Source organism: Stegodyphus dumicola, chromosome 5, assembly GCF_044657685.1.
Source record: "Stegodyphus dumicola isolate Sdum_Otavi_A_Nest chromosome 5, ASM4465768v1".
Lineage (NCBI taxonomy): Eukaryota > Metazoa > Arthropoda > Arachnida > Araneae > Eresidae > Stegodyphus > Stegodyphus dumicola.
Genome location: NC_140772.1, coordinates 7,300,839 through 7,320,863, shown reverse-complemented (window position 1 = coordinate 7,320,863; position 20,025 = coordinate 7,300,839). Strand labels below are relative to the sequence as shown.

Genomic DNA, 20,025 nt, shown 5'->3' with positions numbered 1-20,025 from the left:
GAATCCCGCGAACGGGCTGGCCGCATGGGCGGTTTCGTGGTTTTCCCCATGTGTAACGTGTATACGAGCCAGTTTCCCTTAGAAAGTCCTCCACGAAGGCATCCCTCCCTTTAGGCAGATAGCCCTCGTGTGCTTTGCCATAATTAAATAATCCAATTCAATCCTTAATTAAATATAATTGATTTGTAAATTCTACTAGAACTGACAGTAAGAATTGAGGTGGAAAAAAGTAATATGGTGTGCAATCTTGATTAATAAAAAATTAAAAATATTTGCATAGAAAAATGTTTGCATTCAGACAAAGTTTTTTGAAATATTTGCAATTACTTTATAAGAAGGATTTATTAATAACAGCAATAATTACTTATTATATTACTGATGATTAGGATTCAGTTCTTGACAATTACATTCTAAATTAGAATTTTAAGGATATAATGAAAATACACTACGCACAAAAATACATTTTAGGAAAAAAAATGAGTTGATTTTTTATGTTTTAAAACTTCTTAATTCATTTAGTAAACATCGTATCCTCGTTGTTTATTGAATCCAGAATGTTGGTGTCGTTTATATAATTATTCTTACTTGTCCACAGAATCTGCTGACTTATCCAGCCATTAAGTAGCTGCAGATCATTTCTACATAACCATTGAACTTCCATTAATTCAGTCTCTAGAGGGTTGTATGTTTATATCATAATTTGACTTTTATAAGAAATGATTATTCTAAATATTATGTTTCTATAAAAATATATTGTGCTTTAAAAATATGGATAATAGTATCAGCCGCTCTTTCAGCCACTTCAAAAGCAACAGTTTGTTTAGAAATAAATTATGCAGTTAATGTCATAAAATTCAAATAAATATCAAACGAAAATTCTCAGTTTTAGACAATTCGATTTAAACGAAGTAAAGTAGCAGACGATAAAACGCCGAAGGTAAAAATTTACTCTTACAAAAACTTACTCTTAAATTTTTTAAAAAAAGAAAAGATACGAGAGAAATTTAAAAAAAAAATAGTTAAAAATTTGAATAATATCATCTATAATTTAAAAAAATAGCCTTTCATATAGTATTAATAAATATTTATTACGCATCATTATATAATTAATTCTCCGTAAAATTTTACTTGAAGTTTAAGGTTAAAAAGAGCTGTGGCAATTCAGTGTAACAAAAATCCATAGACCACATTTGGCATTATTATCGCTCAAAAAAAAGGTGCCGAATTTCAAAACGCGAAATTATGTAAATTCGTGTATATCTTAGAAAATTTTGAGTAAAAAAGTCTAATGTTTTGCAGATATGCTTAAAAATACACCTACTTTAAGATGATGGTAAAAATTTTATAGGTTATAATTCAAAATTTTTTCGAAAAATCTATAGAAATTATTTAAAAATGAAATTTTAAAAATTAAAACGCAAAAAATGGGTAAATTTTATTTGGAATGAACCAAAATTTCGAAATGTGAGAGAAAAAATCAAAAAAGTTTAATATAAAAAGAGATATTAATAAATATTTGCCAAATTCAATTAACATTGAGGAGCTAAAATTTTGAGAGCTAATATTTTAAAAACTAATTGTACGATTTTTACAAAACTTGGTATTCTGGCATAATTTGAGTCGTAGAATCGAAATATGTAAAAACGTTGGTATGTTATTTCAGAAAAAGTCCGATTTTGTGTCAAAATACCTATGTTAGAATAGTACTATATATAAATCTAATATACATCCTAAGTCGCGCTTTCGAGACATGAAAAACGTAGTTTGAATTTTGTCAATCGCCCCAGTAGAACGAGAGATATAGCACTGTCCCTTTTTTTTTTTTTTTAAGCAGTGTACGTTAGTAACATCACGTTGCATCACGACTTACAACTGCATTCAATTAAAGAACACCTGCACAAGCTGAACTCACAATTTTTCAATAAAGCACTGAACTGTGACCATCTTGCAATATTTGATACTTTCAATTATATTATCCTTTCTGACGACGAAGAATTGAGACCTCTCGCGGCTCACCTCACCCACGACTCTAATTTTCCAACATAATTAAGAATTGTATATAATTGTAAAGCATCTTGTACATAGTATTTTTACATTCTGATTGTATCTTTTATAATAAATTTTTGTACTTTGTTTATGTATTTTGTTTATTTCACACTGATGACTTACAGACTTCCCGTCTGTCCATGATCGTCTCCTTGCTTGGTCTGCGATGTTGGCCCCCCTTTTTACCACCTACCTCTCTTAACTGAAGATTGTACTACTGCGACGTGCCTTCATGGCATTTTTATGGAGCCGGACAAGCGGCCATGTGCTGCATTCTGGCAATATACAAACAGTCAGCCAGTCAGCTTTCCATTATTTGAAGTTCAGATTTTGAGCGTAAGGTGCATTTTCCCCTCGCTCCCTATTTTAACTTCGTTAATTTTTCATGCTCGATCAGATAGCTTGGCTCAGTAAAAGTAGACGGCCACTGCAACTCTGATTAAAAATCTAGTTATAACCACGTGCAGTGCTGATAAGGACCACGTGTTTCTGTGACTCCTTTATTTTCTTCTTTCTAGGTATTTCTTTCTCCTGGTGAGGAGGGACCTTTAGCTGCCCTCGAAATCGATTGAGTGTTTCATTATACCTACGCTAAATACAAGGTTGTTTTTACGATTTTGATTGTCACATTAGCGTATTTCTCTTCTATTCTAGTCTATCTAAAATTTGTTAATACATAAGAGGAAAAGTATTTCTAAAAGAGATTTAGTTTTAGGTACTGAAGATTTTTTTCTATTTTTTAATTAATATAAAATACTTTTTTAGGAAATATCAAAAAATAAAATTTTAAATAATGCAGATTTAGAGCTCTGAAGAGTAAACGCAACAGTACAGATATTCAAAACAATACCAAGTATTTCAATATCACTGGCAGCATATAATAATGACATACATAACATTAATCACAATGAATCTAGCCTGTTAGTGATGAATATATTTGAATATCACCTACAGCATATAATAATAACATGCATGACATTAATCAGAATGAATCATATACTCCCTCTGTCTTAAATTAGTTGCGACATTTGAGTACTGATTATTGATACTGAAGACTTTATGATTATGTTTGCACATTTTCCAGAGATTTAAGGGAGCTATGTTATCAATCAACAACAACTTTACTTACCAAGCATTTCCCCGTTATATCAGTACCCAATTGGGTTCAAAAATCCAGCTTTCGCCCACCCTTAAGCCACACCCCATTTTGTTAGGACTCTGCCATCAATAATCGCTTAAAATCTCCAGGCTAATTAATTAAATATAAATTCAACACGAGCCAGTTTACCTTATAAATTCTTCCACGAAGGCTCACCTTAGGCAGACAGCTTTCGAGGTCTTGCCTTAATCACATAAACACAATCTTTCTGAAATACGGGCGGTATAGTCCTTACAAAATGGGATGTGGCTTAAGAGCGTGTGAACCCTTTAATTTTGCGCTGATAAAATTGTCCTAAAATAAGTGCTACATTCGTGGAAAGTAAAAACTAAGAATGAAAATCTTGTATACAGCGTTACATTCCTTGTAATACATTCTATAATTTTACTGATGTCGATCTACTAAACTGCATCGAAAGTTATTTATGACTCCACCTACTTGAAATGAAGCAACTAATTTGGAAGAAAACTTAACCTAAGTGTAGCAACTAGTTTTGGACGGAGGGAATATAATATTTTGAGACTGCTAGTGTTGAATACCAAGTATTTCAATATCATTGACAGCATATTTTAAAAAATGAAGCCCTAAAACAAAAAGTCCTTAAATAAAAATATTCCCTAAAACAAAAAGTTTTTCTTCTATTAATTACATATATTAATAGAAATATATGTATATATAATATATGTATATATATATACATAGATTCAACTTGAATCTCTATTACTTCAAATGTAGCCACAAAACTCTCATCTAGGTAGACAAGAATTCATGCACAGCATATTGATACATCACACTAATTAAAATGAGATATGCGCTTTAAAATTTTGAAGCTAGTACAAACGGCATTCAAATGTTTCTGGATCAAAAATAACAAATACGAGAAGTAAAAAGTAATAAATTTCGTAAAATAGTTAACGCGATTAGCATTTCTTAGAAAATATATACGTGGATGCATTCTAAAAGTTTAATTGCATTAAATATATACATATATATGATAGGTTGAAATATCATTTATGAAGAAAACAGATTATCTCCAGTATGATAAAAAAATTCTGATATTTTTACTTCAGGAAGACGAAAAAATGACATGAAGCTGAACGGAGGTACACACGCTGAGGGAACGAAACATACGAAAAGAATATTAAACATTTAAAATTTTACGTGATGATGGCTTTTGTTCAAGAAATTTTGTATAATGTATTTGTATTAAATCTGTATTACACGAAACTGATTGAAATGCTATCCGTCCAAAAGTTATATGTTGCGAATAATAATTTAAATACAATCGTAAAAATATTCTAAAGGAAGAAAACTTTGCAGTATAGCACGCAACAATATACCATCCTATGTTACTCTTAGTTACAGCGGCACGTTTTAATAAAATGCACTTTTTATTAATAACGAGCCACATTACAAATAGAGAACATATAGCAAAAGTGTAGCAGAATGCAAGCGCCACCTAGTGATGAATTTCGCGAAAGCCACGGAATCGGAATTTCGTTCAGTCTGGCAGGCCTTATGTATAAGTTGGCCTTTACGTTAATGTGTGAAACTCTTCGCACACGACAGAGTGGCAACATGAAGCCGTTAAGTAGCAAAAGAAGAGCGAGGGGAATTTGTGGAATTGTGTGTGTTTAATTGTGTATCCAGAAAATGTAAATAAATATGAATCTTATAGGAGTCAGAACGGTGTTTAACATTCCCCGTTCACCAAACTTCCACATGAACGAAGCGAGGAAGGAGTTTTTATTTTTCTGTGTGTCTATCCGACATATGAAAAAATAAATCAGCTGTATGTGTTGCAAACTAAAATGAAGTTTTGTTTCGCTATAGTCATACACTTAGCAATGTGGACTTCGCAATGACGTGAATTGTGATCATTATTTAGCATTTATAAGCAACTGTTAAGCACTAAGAAATCTAGGAGAATCAAAACTTTATGTATAATAATAATGAAGCATATATGATGAATTGCGTAAATTAACACCAAATTATGTAAATATTTTTGAGCCAGAAATCTTGTTTCTGTGTAATCTAACAAATTGGTTTTTACTGAAGTGCTCCTGGAAACAGAGCCAAGCTTATACAGTATATTAGGGAAGTCTCATTAACAATATGTCATAATATTTTAATCAAGGTAACTATGCAAGCCACTGAAAATAATTGTGTAATATCCAGAAGTAGTTTGGGGTGAAATTCAGTTAACTGTCTTATTTTGCATCATTGCAGAGCATAAACATCATCCTGATTTATGTAACAAGCTTATAGTGCCTTAGATAGATTATAGATTTATGTAACAAGCATCAAGGTGTGAAGTATCATTTCATTTAAATCAATAAAAAGTCATTTAAATTTATTTAAGCTAGAAGTTCATTTAAATATGCATACACTCATTCACCTAAGAAAGAAACCTAGTATGTGTAAAATATGCAAGAAATCATAGAAGAGAAACTTCACGTTTGTGAAGTATGCAAGAAATCATTTTATCAAAAAGCTAATTTAAATCGGCATATGCATATTCACACAGGTGAGAAATCTTATATGTGCAAATCATGTAAGAAGGCGTTTAGTGACAAAAGTAGTTTAAATAAGCATCTGCTTATTCACACAGGTGAGAAACCTTATATGTGTGAAGTATGTAAGAAGTCATTTAATCAAAAAAGTATTTTAAACAGGCATATGCTTATTCACACAGCAGAGAAACCTTATATGTGTGAAGTATGCAGGAAGTCATTTAATCGAAAATTTCATTTAAACGTACATTTGCGTATTCACACAGGAGAGAAACCTTATATGTGTGCTGCATGTAAGAAATCATTTTACCGAGAATTTCATTTAAACGTGCATATGCGTATTCACACAGGAGAGAAAACTTATATGTGTGAAGTATGCAAGAAATCATTTAATCAAAAATCTTCTTTAAACATACATATGCGTATTCATACTGGAGAGAAACCTTATCTGTGTGAAGTATGTAAAAAGACGTTTAGTCAAAAGGGTAAATTAAATATTCATCTGCGTATTCACACTGGAGAAAAACCTTATATATGTGAAGTATGTAAGAAGATGTTTAGTCAAAAGGGTACTTTAAACAAGCATATACTTATTCACACTGGAGAGAAACCTTATATATGTTAAGTATGTAAGAAATCATTTAATTAAAAAGGTAATTTGCACATGCATATGCATATTCACACAGGATAGAAACCTTATATGTGTGAAATATGTAAGAAAGCCTTTATGAAAAGGGTAGTTTGGACAAAGATATGTTTATTCACGTAGGAGAGAAAACTTTTATGTGTGAAATCCACTTAATCAAAAAAATTATTTAAACATACGTATGTGTATTCACACAGCAGAGAAACCTCATATGCTTATTCACACTGGAGAGAAAATTTGTGGGTGTGGTACGTAAATGTTCATTTGTGTTCATGAAGAGGATTTAAATATGGATATAAACGTAAGAGAAAAATGTTATGTGTTCATATGTAAGAAGCCATTTAGCAGAGCGATGAAGAAAATGTATATCTTATCCTCACAGAAGAAATGCCTCCAGTGTTTTGAACACATGTTAGAAACAACTTTTACATACTTTTGTAGAAAATGCTTGTCTGTGCAGCTCAATAACCTCATTTGAGGTCATCTTTTGATTTTTGTCAGCAGTTGACAGATTTAGGTGCAGCAAATTTCTGAGAATTTAGATAGGCAAATCTTAAAAGCATAAAGCATACTGGTGACCCTGTTGGAGAAACAGAAATTCTCATTTGATGAAAATAAGTTATAAACTGTTTATTTGTTTTCATAAGATGAAATATTTTTCAACATACTTTTACATGATAATCAGTGTTTATATCTGCTGCATAATGTCTGGATAAGAACTTCAACAATTGAAATTCTAAAAGGTGGCTAAATGTATCATCCTACATGTATGCTGTAAATTATTTGTGTTTTATGTTAAAATTAACTATTTCTGAATTTCATACAGTTATGAATTACAACTGTGTTATTACAGATAGCAATGCCATTCTTGGTGCCTGTCATGAAAAGTATATTAGGTATTTTTCCTCGTCTTGAGCAAATTCGAAGACCATGCCTGTTTGGCTCCAGTATCAAATGTGTCAATGTATAAAATTTACAAGATCGGTGCAGTGTTCCATAACACTGTTAGAAAAGCGAAATGAAATCTCTGACATTTTCAATCAAATCTTGGACATACTAAGTTGAGTAAAGCATTTTGTCATCCAGTGCATTAACTGTCGGTCCTAAATTCTGTTGGTGGTGCCTTCCAAAATGTTAAACATTTTTAGCCTCTAAAATTCTGCTGCCCAGTATTTTGCTTGAATTCTAAGCATTTGCAGTACTCTTCTATTACACCCCTGTACGATAATGATCATAATAGGATAGAAAACATTCAAAAACTATTAAAAAATAGTACATATTGATCAAGTTGAATAAATCTTTTCCCATTCACTTTGAGTTTTTTTTTTTTTTTTTTTTTTTTGTAAATAGTGAGTTGTGATGTTTATTGATTATTTACAATTTTTTCCCCTTCTCCAAAAGAAACATGCTATTTCTTTAGGATATTTGTTAAGATTATGGGATATAATGGAAAAGCACCCATTTTGCAGCATCTAAAATGTTGCTGCTAGGACATTCTTTAAATCCTAAAAACTTAGAAGTTGCAGAAGAAGAAATTTGGGAAATATTTCTCTGCAGGTAAGAAATCTATGCATAATAGATATTTATTTTGAGAACTTAATTCATTTTTATCTTCTGCTATCATATTATAAGGTGGAATTATTTTCCATTTTGGGAACTTCGAAATATTTTGTCTCTGAAAAATAAAATGAAGTAATAAATACTATGAATTAAAAAAAAGAATAAACAATTTAATAAATGTCATACTCACTAGCAAGGTGCTTTGGAAAGCATGGAAGTTTTGGAAGTATTGAGAAAAAGCAAAAATGTTGCTGTAATTATTTTAAGATTAGCTTTATTTCTCTTCCTTAATTTTTTGATTAGGTATTATTCCGTTTTGAGGGCCGTAAAAAAATTGCAGCGAAAATGTATGCACAAAAGCACCAAATCTAGAGTACTTGCTACTTTCAGATTGCGTAAGTTTATATAGTTCTATATTTCTTAAGACGCCATTGAAATACTAGTTTAATTTTTAAATCCCTTTTTGATATCGTATGGATTTAACAATTTGGGAATTGCCCATAATGAAAAGTCGGTAACAGAATTTTGGGTAAAGTGCAGAATCACCCACTGCTTGATGCGTTTTTAAGAATTTCACATACTCAGTAGCCATGTGCACATCAACCTATTTTCACGTTAAAAAAAAAATCCTAGAACTGCATAAAAATGGCACTGCGCACACCCTTGACTTTATTTATGTACACATTGACCTATTTTTACTTAAAAAGTAAAACAAATTAACAAAAATCCAATTGTTTTTACCCTTGTAAAAAGCGGCAAACAAGTGAGCGATTCTGCACTTTACCGAGAATATTTTCAAAGAAAAGGCATCATTCATTATAGAAAATTACATCCGAACAACCAACAAGATGAAATTATGCTTTAGTGATAAGTCGGTAGGAAATAGCGATGCAGGCATCCATTCAGTTACGTTTAGCAATTTTTATATAAATTATAATAATGATTTGATATAGTTATTTACTCTTATGCTTCCATTCAGTCATGTTTAGCCTTTTTCATATAAATTATAATAATTAAAAAGTATTATATGAAATTAGCCTTTCATCTAAATTAAAACATCAATGTTAGATAGTTATTTACTATTATACTTCCTTTCTTGCCACACTTATTAGGGTTGCTGCAATTATTTTTGGCAGCATTATCATCAACAATAGTTTGGCGATTTTTTACGGCCCTCGAAACCGAATGGTACCTTTGATTATAATGCAAAACAGAAAAATTTCAATAATATCATTATTGAAATTTTCAAGTATCACCATTGTCCTCGGATGGTAATGTGAAAATATTTTTTATTTTCTTCTGGTTTATTTACATTATACAGCACAAAGTCTTTAATCTGGACTTGTCGGGACTTCGCGATTCTGGATTAGGGTTTTTTCCGGATTATAGATCATCAATTTAAATCTGGTAAGATGGCATGCAGACATGATAAAATTAAAAATATAAAAAAGTAATTTTTGAAATAAAGAGCATTTATGATCTAAAGGGTATCAAAATTTACAAAAGCTTAATATTTATTTGTTTACTTTTTAAACATTTCTTTCAATGTAAGTTGTTTAAGTTGCTTAAGTTGTTAAGTTGTTTCATGTGTTAATACTTTCTCTTTAGTTCTATAAACAGGCATAATTTCTTTTTCAGTAACAAAGGAACTTTGTTCAAGTCCTGTAACTGCTGTGCCGAGAATACCGACTAACTTGTCAATCGAAATTTTTCTTTTTTTTTTTTTTTTTTTTTTTTTTTCACTAACCTCTCTGTCACTTTCTTCATGCCTTTATCCATTTTTTGCAGCAATTCCACTTTTTGTTTGATGGACATCAAAACATGCTTTCGCTTTGTATATCCTTTCGGAGCTCCAGAATCGTAAACCTTTTCTGACTTAATCGAAAGTTCAAGCTTACTTTTTACAAAATTGCTCTAACTGTCTGCAAAAAATAATGAGCCGGATCCAATTAGAAGATTAAGGAACAATGCAATCTGCAACATTAACTGAAATAAATAATTAGATAATTTTAGCCTAGCTTATGCCGTCCGTTATACATTAAAGGCGCATGCGTAAAGATATTATGCGGAAGCTTTCAATTCTGGATTGTGGACGTCCGGATTAAAGACTTTGTACTGCATAATAATATAGATTCATGGACTAAAATTTTAAAATGATAGTTATTCATTTTTAAACATCTTTTCAGTTGATCTTTACATTATGGTAACTTGGCGATTTTTTGGCGAAAACTTGGCAACCAACTCTCCTACAGCAACCCTCTATTTTTTTCCCCGCCGCCATTTTGTCTTCACGAAGTAAAGACATGTTTCTTTTCTTTTTATCTACTGAACACTTCTTCCAACAATCTACTAGCCGAATTACACTTATGCTGGAAATTTTATCAAACAAAACTGCTTAATCATGACAAATATTCACTGCAAAATTGGGAAAAAGTGCACAATACCATACTTCTTACGCGTTTTTCAAAATAACACATACACATAAACCATGTACACGCCGACTTATTTTTACTTAAAAAAACATCCCAGAATTGCACAAAAATGGCATTGCGCACACTCTTCACTATATCCATGTACACTGCTTTTTTCTCATAAATTAGAAAAATTTCACGAAAATACATGACAATTTTCTCAATCTTTAAACCCGGTAAAAAGAACATATATGAAATTACCTGATCGCGAAAAAGTATTTACCCTTTACAAATATGAACATTTCCACATATAAAATAAATAAAATATCCAAAAACTTTCACCTCTAAATCATCTATTACATTATACACGTCACCAACGAATTCATACCCCAAGCATTACAAATACTTAGTATCAAATATTTAAATTATTTCCATGCACGTTTACTTCAACTTAAACGTGTACTAAATTCCACACAAACAAATCACAAAAAAATGCTTAAATTTTCTCAAATTATCATGCAGTATTACAATATCTCACAGTACTTATCTTTTAACTACTCAAATGTACAATAGAACGTAATTCAAAACAGCTAAAGAACGCTAATCCGCGAATTCGCTATAATCAAAAACAGCAGTTTTCTAAACAACAACAAACTAAGCAACTACTACAAACTGAGATGTTTTCCTCCTTTTATAACATTTTAAAATCTCGCGCTAGAATTTTACAGTACTTTCTCGAAATGAAAAAAAGAGATATTTATTTATTTAACGCACGCGCTCTTGTATTTTTAATTTTCCAGGTTAGCTTTCTTTTAATATTCGTCACGCGCTGCACTGCGTGAGAAATAATAATTTATAATTGAACTAACATTAGCTTTTTAAATACCAAATTCGTAACACTGCCCCCTTCCCAAGGACTGCACGTCCCGGGCAGTACAATCCCAGGACAGAAAGCTAAATTTACAACTGTGGCATAAATGCAACTGAGGCATAAACATTGCATTACAGTATCAAACAACATAAACAATAAATGCAATAAATAAAACAAATCAAATGCTATCAAATACAAATCAAATACTAAATACAAATCAAATCAAATACGCATTTAAAAACAAAATGGACCATGGTCTTATACTATTTACAATTATTTACATTATGTACTATGGCCATAGTAATGAGCTAACCTCTCGTAATGACCGACTTTAGGTTTAGAGTTCGAAGACTTACGGAGACGTCATTCAGTCTGTTCCGCACTGTACATGGACCATCCGAAGGTGACTGTAGTTTAGGACAGAGTCCTTTTCGTTGAATCGGGTTACACAACCTCACCTTGTCTCCTTTGTTGGATCTATGTCCAGTAGCTCTCGTGTTGTATCTGGTCTTCACTTTCTCCGTCGCCAAGTTCACTCGCTTTCGTGCGAAACGGTGCATCACTTCAAAACGGGCCTGGACATCTCGGATGTGTTCCTCAGGCGATGAAGGCGCATCCGTATGGCGATCAACAGGCGGTCACAAGGCAGACGGAGAAGTCAAACTGGGCTGGAGAAGAGCTGGTAGTCTTGCGTTTCTTATCGACCCTAGTATGATTTCGGCAGCTTTCTGAGTTGGGTCTTTCAGACAAGGCGTAGGCGTTTCCAGGTGAGGATCACTTCTGACGATGGATAGTCGTGTCCTCAGATGTTGACTGCAGTTTGTTGTTTTTGAAGTCTAAGGAAAAATTGTATTTCCTTAAAAAGTCCAATCCGAGTATGCATGGATCTGTGATATCCGCCACATATGCCGTGTGATGGTAGGCGGCACTTCCAAACGTGATGCTTATGTTTAACTTCCCAGTTATGTCGATCTTATCACCAGACGCAGTCTGAAGGGTAACACAGGATGGCGTCCAAATAAGTTTATCTTTAAACTGTTCAGCTAAATCTTTCCTAATGATGGTAACATTAGCTCCTGTGTCAATGATCATATTGCAAGGAACTCTATCGATATTCCCATTAATGGACAGTCCGTTACTGTTGCCACTCACTGTATAAATTTTAAGCGCTTTAAAACAAGGTTTCTCATTCTCTGGTACCCTCCGTTCCTCGATATGGTCATTTATTTGTTTCCTGCGTCGTTGCTGAGAAATGGTCTCAATTTTCGTCCCCTGGGGTGTTCTGCAATTCCTTCGTACGTGGCCTTCAGTTCCACAGTTCCAGCATTTTGGTTTCTTGTCACTCCATTTTCGTCCGAGGGTATTTAATTGTCTGTTCAACTCGTCTGTCTTATTTTCCGTGCTCTGGGGAGTTCTGCAGTTCCTTCGCACGTGGCCTCCAACACCGCAGTTGCAGCACTTTGGAACTGGTTTCTTTTCACTTCTGTTCCGTCTCAAGCCACTGACTTGTCTGGTAAAATCATCTGCTTTATATTCCGTACCCTGGGGTGTTCTGCAATTCCGTCTTAGGTGACCTTCAGCACCGCAGTTCCAGCACTTTACAGTCGGTTTCTTGTCACCAATATTCCGTCTCAAGGCGTTCAGTTGTCTAGTTAAATCGTCTAGACGGGCAATGACTTGATCCCCTGGCTCCTGGACTTGAGCAGCTCTGACAGGATTGCGGTCTCGACGGGTGGCTTGCTGAGCTGCCGCAAATTTCATAGAGTACACTAAAGTGCTTTTCAGGTCTTTAAAATCCGCCATTCGCAGTGCTTTCTGTATTTCAGGGTCCTGGATGCCATCGATGAAATATTGCAGGGACAGGATTTCCCTTGTTTCTTTCGGGTACTCCGAAAGGGCGTGATATGACAACCTTTCAACATTCGTGGCGAGCTCCTGAAGTGTTTCGGTGAGCTTCTGTTGACGGGATTTTAATTGGAGCCTGCTGTAGTGTTTTAAACATTTCTCGCCGAAGCGCAGCTCCAATGCGCCGGATAGAGCTTCGAAATCTAGCCTTTGAATTTCGGGAAGCGTCTGCAGGATATCCGCTGCGTCTGCTCTCAGAGAAGCGGCGAGATGACAGGCCTTAGCTTGGGAATCCCATCCATTCGCATCCGCCACGATAGAAAACTGGGTCTTATACACTTGCCAGGATGTCTTCCCATCATATGTGGATAGCTTCAGAGATGGACGAGCAGGCATCGGTACGAATTTAAAATCATCACTCTTGCTCCCAGCCGTCGCTACGAATTTCTTTAAAGTTTCCAGTTCTTTGGCAACCGCAGAAACCCGGTCATCAATTTGTTGTTCGTTTGGTTTCTGAACGGAACGAACTCTTCCTTCTATTTCTTCTTTAACAGAAGAAGCATTTTCCTCAATTTGTCCCACTTTATTCTCAACCACATCTATTCTGCCTTCCATAGCATCGAATTTGGTTTCTATTATGCAGGCAATTTCTCTTTTCATTTCGCATTGACTTTCTTCAATCTTGACTTGTACAGCTTTTATTTCTTCTTTAACAGATTCCTTAACAACTTTTATTTCGTTTTTAAAAGTTCATTGACCAGTTTGAATGGACCTTCATCTCTTCCTTAACGGATTCTTGGCACAATTTCATTTGTTCCTGTGCCGTTTTCATTTCTTCCTTAAGGGATTCCTGGCCCAATTTCATTTCTTCCTGTCCCGCTTCAATCTTTTCCTGTACGGATTTTTGACCAGCATACATTTTCTCTTTAATTTCTTGATTGGCCAGCTTCCATCTTTTCTTGGAACGCAGCAAAAGCAGTAATGAGCTGTCTCAATTGTTCTTCCATCACTCTTGTTATTGGCATTCAAATCCCACTTCTGACACCAAAAATTGTTGCGTGCGTACGGGTTCGTTATAAAATGAATGCACAAGTCCGATGAAAAATGAACAAAAATTTATTATTATCACAACAAAAATGCTTAAATTTTCTCAAATTATCATGCAGTATTACAATATCTCACAGTAGTTATCTTTTAACTGCTCAAATGTACAATAGAACGTAATTCAAAACAGCTAAAGAACGCTAATCCGCGAATTCGCTATAATCAAAAACAGCAGTTTTCTAAACAACAATAAACTAAGCAACTACTACAAACTGAGATGTTTTCCTCCTTTTATAACATTTTAAAATCACGCGCTAGAATTTTCCAGTACTTTCTCGAAATGAAAAAAAGAGATATTTATTTATTTAACGCACGCGCTCTTGTATTTTCAATTTTCCGGCTTAGCTTTCTTTTAATATTCGTCACGCGCTGCACTGCACGAGAAATAAAACCATTTAATTTATTGTTGAACTAACATTAGCTTTTTAAATACCAAATTCGTAACAATACATATTCCAAAACTCTTTATTACGTTCTTAAGTGCGCATCTCATCATAGCATTTGCTTTACAATAGCTTTTAACAGATTGCTTTCCAATACGGACAATTCTTGCTTAAATAGTTTTTTAACGTATTTGTCAACAGGATTTCAATTTTTGTTTACAATTCAATATTAAGGTCATTATATATTTAGATAACATTTATAATCATTATAAATTAGATACATTTAATAATTAGATTTCTTGACAGTACTTTCGCAGTTGTTTATAAGTGAATAAATTCTTCATTTCAAATACATTTATAAATAATTTAATGAATATTTAAGTATTTTGTCAAAGGCAGATACATGCTTTTTGCAAGCACATGCATAAATACCCATACATATTTCCTATTTATCATTTCCGGCATGTGCAAATCTTTAATTTCTGTGCATTCACTATATTTTTCGTGTAAAGTAATTTACACTAATTTAGCATACAGCCGAAAGTTTTACATAAAAAATATATATGAATATAATTTGAATGAAAATTATAATTATTATTTTTAATACCCACTCAAAGGTCAGTTTTTCTTCAAATTCCTCCACGATGGCATCACTTTCTTTAGGCAGATAGCCCTTGCATGCGTTACTCTATTTAATCTAAACTTAATCTGACCTATGTGCCTAATTACAAATATTTTAACATAAGTAATTTTTTATTTATAAAACGTGTAAGCCCAAAGTGATTATTTTTCAGATATATAAAATTAAAACGATAGGTTTAAAATGAGCAGCATTAAAGCCTCTCCTCTAAAAAATTTTAAAAGGTACATGTTACAATAATATATGGATGTGAAAAAAATTTGTTTGATTTAAAACATTTTGACTTTTGGAAAATAAAATAAAATTAGCGAATACTCAATCAAGGGTATCGAAAGACGTATACAATTTTAAATGTACCGTAAGGTATTTTTCATTCTTTAAGCATAACATTTTTCTTAAAATCTATATTTTTCTAGTGCAACAGCTTATAATTTTATAAAACAAATTCATAATCAAAATCGCTGTTGTTAATTATCGAAAAATAACCAAGATGTGATTTTTGCGTAAATGTCACTAAACTATACAAATTGCTATTATACATCACACTATGAATGTTTCTTTCACGCGAAAGTGTCCCTTTTTCGATTTCTATGGAACTGTCGTGGGTCGAAATACTATCAGAATCTTGTCAAGCGAGCTTCTGAATGTAAACAAAGAACACCCCATCTGGTGGTACAAGCTTCAAAGCAGTGCTTCACTTTTAGCGCGGTTTGGCCCCTCCTCCCTTTCCTACCTCTAAGGGCAGGCCTTGTGTATAAGTTGGCCTTGGCGTTAATGTGTGAAACCCTTCGCACACGCAGAGTGCCAACATGAAGCCATGAGTGGAATTTGTGGAATTGTGTGTGTGTAATTGTGTATCCAGAAAATGTAAATAAATATGAATCTTATAAGAGTCAGAACGGTGTTTAACATTCCCCGTGTACCATACTTCCTCATGAACGAAGCGAGGAAGGAGTTTTTATTTTTCTGTGTGTCTATCTGACATATAAAAAATAAATCAGCTGTATGTGTTGCAAACTAAAATGAAGTTTTGTTTCGCTATAGTCATACACTTAGCAATGTGGACTTCGCAATGACGTGAATTGTGATCATTATTTAGCATTTATAAGCAACTGTTAAGCACTAAGAAATCTAGGAGAATCAAAACTTTATGTATAATAATAATGAAGCATATATGATGAATTGCGTAAATTAACACCAAATTATGTAAATATTTTTGAGCCAGAAATCTTGTTTCTGTGTAATCTAACAAATTGGTTTTTACTGAAGTGCTCCTGGAAACAGAGCCAAGCTTATACAGTATATTAGGGAAGTCTCATTAACAATATGTCATAATATTTTAATCAAGGTAACTATGCAAGCCACTGAAAATAATTGTGTAATATCCAGAAGTAGTTTGGGGTGAAATTCAGTTAACTGTCTTATTTTGCATCATTGCAGAGCATAAACATCATCCTGATTTATGTAACAAGCTTATAGTGCCTTAGATAGATTATAGATTTATGTAACAAGCATCAAGGTGTGAAGTATCATTTCATTTAAATCAATAAAAAGTCATTTAAATTTATTTAAGCTAGAAGTTCATTTAAATATGCATACACTCATTCACCTAAGAAAGAAACCTAGTATGTGTAAAATATGCAAGAAATCATAGAAGAGAAACTTCACGTTTGTGAAGTATGCAAGAAATCATTTTATCAAAAAGCTAATTTAAATCGGCATATGCATATTCACACAGGTGAGAAATCTTATATGTGCAAATCATGTAAGAAGGCGTTTAGTGACAAAAGTAGTTTAAATAAGCATCTGCTTATTCACACAGGTGAGAAACCTTATATGTGTGAAGTATGTAAGAAGTCATTTAATCAAAAAAGTATTTTAAACAGGCATATGCTTATTCACACAGCAGAGAAACCTTATATGTGTGAAGTATGCAGGAAGTCATTTAATCGAAAATTTCATTTAAACGTACATTTGCGTATTCACACAGGAGAGAAACCTTATATGTGTGCTGCATGTAAGAAATCATTTTACCGAGAATTTCATTTAAACGTGCATATGCGTATTCACACAGGAGAGAAAACTTATATGTGTGAAGTATGCAAGAAATCATTTAATCAAAAATCTTCTTTAAACATACATATGCGTATTCATACTGGAGAGAAACCTTATCTGTGTGAAGTATGTAAAAAGACGTTTAGTCAAAAGGGTAAATTAAATATTCATCTGCTTATTCACACTGGAGAAAAACCTTATATATGTGAAGTATGTAAGAAGATGTTTAGTCAAAAGGGTACTTTAAACAAGCATATACTTATTCACACTGGAGAGAAACCTTATATATGTTAAGTATGTAAGAAATCATTTAATTAAAAAGGTAATTTGCACATGCATATGCATATTCACACAGGATAGAAACCTTATATGTGTGAAATATGTAAGAAAGCCTTTATGAAAAGGGTAGTTTGGACAAAGATATGTTTATTCACGTAGGAGAGAAAACTTTTATGTGTGAAATCCACTTACTTAATCAAAAAAATTATTTAAACATACGTATGTGTATTCACACAGCAGAGAAACCTCATATGCTTATTCACACTGGAGAGAAAATTTGTGGGTGTGGTACGTAAATGTTCATTTGTGTTCATGAAGAGGATTTAAATATGGATATAAACATAAGAGAAAAATGTTATGTGTTCATATGTAAGAAGCCATTTAGCAGAGCGATGAAGAAAATGTATATCTTATCCTCACAGAAGAAATGCCTCCAGTGTTTTGAACACATGTTAGAAACAACTTTTACATACTTTTGTAGAAAATGCTTGTCTGTGCAGCTCAATAACCTCATTTGAGGTCATCTTTTGATTTTTGTCAGCAGTTGACAGATTTAGGTGCAGCAAATTTCTGAGAATTTAGATAGGCAAATCTTAAAAGCATAAAGCATACTGGTGACCCTGTTGGAGAAACAGAAATTCTCATTTGATATAAATAAGTTATAAACTGTTTATTTGTTTTCATAAGATGAAATATTTTTCAACATACTTTTACATGATAATCAGTGTTTATATCTGCTGCATAATGTCTGGATAAGAACTTCAACAATTGAAATTCTAAAAGGTGGCTAAATGTATCATCCTACATGTATGCTGTAAATTATTTGTGTTTTATGTTAAAATTAACTATTTCTGAATTTCATACAGTTATGAATTACAACTGTGTTATTACAGATAGCAATGCCATTCTTGGTGCCTGTCATGAAAAGTATATTAGGTATTTTTCCTCGTCTTGAGCAAATTCGAAGACCATGCCTGTTTGGCTCCAGTATCAAATGTGTCAATGTATAAAATTTACAAGATCGGTGCAGTGTTCCATAACACTGTTAGAAAAGCGAAATGAAATCTCTGACATTTTCAATCAAATCTTGGACATACTAAGTTGAGTAAAGCATTTTGTCATCCAGTGCATTAACTGTCGGTCCTAAATTCTGTTGGTCGGTGCCTTCCAAAATGTTAAACATTTTTAGCCTCTAAAATTCTGCTGCCCAGTATTTTGCTTGAATTCTAAGCATTTGCAGTACTCTTCTATTACACCCCTGTACGATAATTATCATAATAGGATAGAAAAAATTCAAAAACTATTAAAAAATAGTACATATTGATCAAGTTGAATAAATCTTTTCCCATTCACTTTGAGTTTTTTTTTTTTTTTTTTTTTTTTTTTTTTTTTTTTTTTTGTAAATAGTGAGTTGTGATGTTTATTGATTATTTACAATTTTTTCCCCTTCTCCAAAAGAAACATGCTATTTCTTTAGGATATTTGTTAAGATTATGGGATATAATGGAAAAGCACCCATTTTGCAGCATCTAAAATGTTGCTGCTAGGACATTCTTTAAATCCTAAAAACTTAGAAGTTGCAGAAGAAGAAATTTGGGAAATATTTCTCTGCAGGTAAGAAATCTATGCATAATAGATATTTATTCTGAGAACTTAATTCATTTTTATCTTCTGCTATCATATTATAAGGTGAAATTATTTTCCATTTTGGGAACTTGGAAATATTTTGGCTCTGAAAAATAAAATGAAGTAATAAATACTATGAATTAAAAAAAAGAATAAACAATTTAATAAATGTCATACTCACTAGCAAGGTGCTTTGGAAAGCATGGAAGTTTTGGAAGTATTGAGAAAAAGCAAAAATGTTGCTGTAATTATTTTAAGATTAGCTTTATTTCTCTTCCTTAATTTTTTGATTAGGTATTATTCCGTTTTGAGGGCCGTAAAAAAATTGCAGCGAAAATGTATGCACAAAAGCACCAAATCTAGAGTACTTGCTACTTTCAGATTGCGTAAGTTTATATAGTTCTATATTTCTTAAGACGCCATTGAAATACTAGTTTAATTTTTAAATCCCTTTTTGATATCGTATGGATTTAACAATTTGGGAATTGCCCATAATGAAAAGTCGGTAACAGAATTTTGGGTAAAGTGCAGAATCACCCACTGCTTGATGCGTTTTTAAGAATTTCACATACTCAGTAGCCATGTGCACATCAACCTATTTTCACGTTAAAAAAAAAATCCTAGAACTGCATAAAAATGGCACTGCGCACACCCTTGACTTTATTTATGTACACATTGACCTATTTTTACTTAAAAAGTAAAACAAATTAACAAAAATCCAATTGTTTTTATCCTTGTAAAAAGCGGCAAACAAGTGAGCGATTCTGCACTTTACCGAGAATATTTTCAAAGAAAAGGCATCATTCATTATAGAAAATTACATCCGAACAACCAACAAGATGAAATTATGCTTTAGTGATAAGTCGGTAGGAAATAGCGATGCAGGC

General features: G+C 32.7%; 1 protein-coding gene across 1 annotated transcript; it reads left to right on the top strand.

The window, feature by feature from the left end:
• Positions 1-4,750: 4,750 nt before the first annotated feature.
• Positions 4,751-18,874, top strand: LOC146997029 (uncharacterized). Its single transcript, XM_085816395.1, has 2 exons — positions 4,751-6,340; positions 16,814-18,874. Exons 1-2 carry the CDS (start codon positions 5,633-5,635, stop codon positions 17,525-17,527), a joined length of 1,422 nt encoding a protein of 473 aa, XP_085672521.1. The 5' UTR covers positions 4,751-5,632; the 3' UTR covers positions 17,528-18,874.
• Positions 18,875-20,025: the final 1,151 nt, after the last annotated feature.

What these genes read in the sequence shown, in the direction of transcription:
- LOC146997029 (XM_085816395.1), top strand. Translation starts at nt 5,633, where the DNA reads ATGCAAGAAATCATAGAAGAGAAACTTCACGTTTGTGAAGTATGCAAG. An exon ending in GAGAGAAACCTTATATATGT is followed by an intron (nt 6,341 to 16,813) that starts TAAGTATGTAAG and finishes TAGTATGTGTAA; the next exon opens with AATATGCAAGAAATCATAGA.